The 3567-nt window shown below is 41.5% G+C and overlaps 1 protein-coding gene across 1 annotated transcript in view; it reads left to right on the forward strand.

Annotated features, from left to right (window-relative positions):
• Positions 1–3567, forward strand: part of LOC104526896 (leukocyte tyrosine kinase receptor) — a gene marked incomplete at its 5' end in the record, with an annotated part of 51308 nt that overhangs the window by 45718 nt on the left and 2023 nt on the right. Inside the window, 3 exons of the mRNA XM_010170476.2 lie at positions 1–36; positions 2697–2789; positions 3382–3483. The exon at positions 1–36 is cut by the window's left edge and continues 56 nt beyond it. Coding sequence (XP_010168778.2) covers positions 1–36; positions 2697–2789; positions 3382–3483 — 231 coding nt within the window. The remainder of the gene's footprint in view (positions 37–2696; positions 2790–3381; positions 3484–3567) is intronic.

Genomic DNA, 3567 nt, shown 5'->3' on the forward strand with positions numbered 1-3567 from the left:
CTGTAAATACCTGGAAGAGAATCATTTCATCCACAGGTGAGGAGAAACAGTCTCTTCTGATGTATCTCAAGGTGCGTGAAGCTCACACGGTTTCTATTTGCAGTGGATTAGATGGAACTGATCTCCAGGAGGGAGACAGAGATTTCCTCTACCACTATGGGCTTGTGCCTATGTGTCCAGGCTGGTCTCACTGGTTTTTGGGAGGAGTTAGGCTTTGCATTGCTGTTTGCATTGCTGGGGAGAAAGGAATCTTCTGTTTGCAGTGAGTTTTCAAGTGTGAGTGTTCAGGTGCCTGCAATGTAGACACATTTGAGATTAGCCCTGTAGTCCACTAGATGGTAGTGTCACTCTGCCTTAGCTTGTAAGACAATAAGGTATCAGTTCTCTTTTCTGCTCTCCCTCTCTTGACTTAATGTTTTGCCTATCCCATCAGCACAGGACAGCCCATCAGATTTGAGCCATTGACTAAAGAAGGGTAGAACAGGATAATAGGAGGTAAAACCACAGCTCTACGGCTTCCTTCCCAGCTCAGTGACTGACCTGCTGGGTGGTCTTCGGGAGCCCATATTTGTCTGTTCACACCTTTTTCCTCTTTTGTGGAGCAGAAAAATGTTGATATGACAGGCTTCAAATAAGAGTAAGATATTATAGAAGAGGTAAAGGTTGTTATAGGTAGCCTTTTAAAATTTCCAGTTGGATATCGGACTCATTTGCTTCTGATTAAGAGTTGTTTCAGCTCATACTGTTCCCAGGCATAGCGTGCAACTGAATTCCTTCCTGAGTTTGAATTCCATGCTGAGTTCAGCCCTCGTGTGTAAAGGAAAGGGGAGGCCTGCACACCAGAGGGTCACACAGGCTCTAACTACACTGACATGCAGCCTGGAGTTATGCAAGTAGACAACTGATTCACCCACACGCACAAGCACGTGTACGTACACGTGACATGGCACAGAGCAAAGAGGCAGAGCTAGGCAAGAGTGGGTAGAGCCTGGAGAAACTGAGGGAAACAAGTGCCAAGCAGCAACTGGAGCAAAGAGCCATTAGATTGAGATGTGGGTTATGTCATGGCTTTATGATGAGAGCATCTGAGACAGTTTTCAGTCTCTTTTATATTGGAACAATAAATAAGTTCCTTTGAAAAAAGGATTAGAGTTTTCTGTCATTAAAAAAAAGAGCAATAAGAGCATGCAATAAGCTTTGGCTCTTGGGTCTCTGAATAAGTATTCTAATTGGAGACTTCAGAGTTATTCACTACAACATTATTTTTTAAAAATCCTTGCTGTAATAGTAATATCCTTCATCAACCTCCACCCACCCTGATCTACTGAATTTAGGATAAGGGCCAATTTTTGCTTGTGCTGCAACAAGTCAAATATAAACTCAACAGAAATTTTCTCCACAAGTGTTTTATAAAACCAGTTTTCATTTCTCCTGTCATGTAGATGTTCCCTGGTTTTCTTATCGTATGTCATGGAGCCCAGCAGTCATCACATAAAGTGTATAACATTTATGTCAACAAATGGACAGGCCAGCTGTTATTGCTCAAGACCAATCTCCATTTCAGAAGAGAAATGGAAGAAACTAGGCTTGACTCTTTGAACAGCAGCATATTACTTTTTAAAAAACTCTCTGGGTCAGTTTTTGCACCGTTAGATCTCTGTGTAAGCAGCCTGGGAATGGACTCGTTTTGTTTTAGCCAGCAATTCAGGAAATCAGTCTAGATGGAATTTCATTCAGATTCTGTATTAGTGTTTGTTAGTGATGTCAGTGTTACTTAGAGTGGGTAGGAAGGAAAGAATGTTGTCATTACAGATAACAGGTATCCTAGGGGGAAAAAGGTAGTGTGGCAGGGTTGTAGAGATGGCACTAAGAGCTGGTCTTGTCATCTAGGAGTCACAGCTGATGATGGAATAGAAAGCTGAGCTTGACTTCCAAATCTGGAGGGATTTTTTCAAGGCTGGCAGTGGGAAGAAACATATGAGTTGTTCAAGGAGCTCATTTTTCTTGGCAGTTAACAGGACCCCCACAGTGCTATGATTTTTAATGAGTTCCTTTTCAGAATGCGTGTTTAAAACGAACACAAATCCTTCAGTCTTGGCCGTGCAGTCATCGCTGCCATTTGCCACACGCTAAACTTGCACCCAGCAAACAGCTGCTCCTGTATGCAGCTTTGCTTGGTTCCACGGGAGATACCCACAAGCAACAAAGCAACAGTTTACCAAATCTGGTCCTACATTGACTTTTCAAGCAGTTTACTAAGACTACACAATAGCATCACATCTGTAACTGATGGAGACACTGCCGAGATGCCACTTTTGAAAAGAAATAGAGCAAGAAAGAAATCTGTCATAATGTGTTGAAGCAAAAGAGGCTGGATCCGTCCCTGGTCTGACACTGACCCTGTTTTGTGCCCTAGTGAAAGGAGATGCGAGTGGGGAATGCCTGGAAAACACTGGGTAGAAAATGTAACATAAATGCAGCTTAAGAATTGTGGTTAATAAAAATGATAATGCAGCTGGCATTATTTCTTATTTTTAATAAGGCTCTTCTTGTTTTTGTAAAGATGACTCAACTAAGACTTGCAGGACTGGGTCTAATATTCTTTCTTTATTCCTTTAGCTACTTAAGAGTTTAGAATTAGAATTAATATTTTTGGGTTTTGTTTGTTGTTTGTTTTGTTTTTTTTTTTAAAAAAGAGATATAGCTGCAAGGAATTGCCTTTTGACCTGCACTGGAGCAGGACGAATAGCCAAGATTGGTGACTTTGGGATGGCCAGGGATATTTACAGGTAAGTGAAAGACCATTTCAGTCCTGTGAATAACTGGGTAATCTGTATCATTTTGACTGGTTTGAACTATCTCATGGAATCTGAAACAGCAGAACCATCCATTATGTGTCTGAATTTGTTACCAGTTAACTAACTGGAGTTAACAGGTATAAATTAACACAGCTGTGCCTACTAACCAGTATACTTCAACTGTCTTTATTCAAGACTGGGCCCTGGAAAACACATGTGGACAGTAAACCAAGCACAGGCAAATTTATTGGTCGATCATAAATAATCTTAAATTAAAAAAAAACCAAACCCAACCATAATTCTCAGTTTATGATGTCAAGAAGACTTGCTGCATCAGCACCTGTGCAAAGCATTGGCAAATTTGATGTCTTCAGCTGTGCACCTACAACATCCCAGTTGCAAAGAGGGTATAAAATGCTGCTTCAGTGCACTATTTGTGTGGGTGATTTTTCCCTTTTCTCACTTGCCCCCCCCTCATTGCCACATGCAATCTCCAGCTGCTGTTGCTGTGGTGATAAGATCTTGTATATATCTGAGCCCTTTCAGACTGCGTGACATTCTCCACGCATTTTATCTTTCCCAGAGCAAGTTACTACCGCAAGGGAGGAAGAGCCATGCTTCCTGTCAAGTGGATGCCACCAGAAGCTTTTCTAGAGGGCATTTTCACCTCCAAGACTGATACCTGGTAACAAATGCTTTTTAGTTACTTCTGCTACTCAGTGATAAGGGTCAAGAAATGTACTGCTCAAGAAAAAAATACCTGCTCAGC

Source organism: Antrostomus carolinensis, unplaced genomic scaffold (assembly GCF_000700745.2).
Source record: "Antrostomus carolinensis isolate BGI_N321 unplaced genomic scaffold, ASM70074v2 scaffold24540, whole genome shotgun sequence".
Taxonomy (NCBI): Eukaryota; Metazoa; Chordata; class Aves; order Caprimulgiformes; family Caprimulgidae; genus Antrostomus; species Antrostomus carolinensis.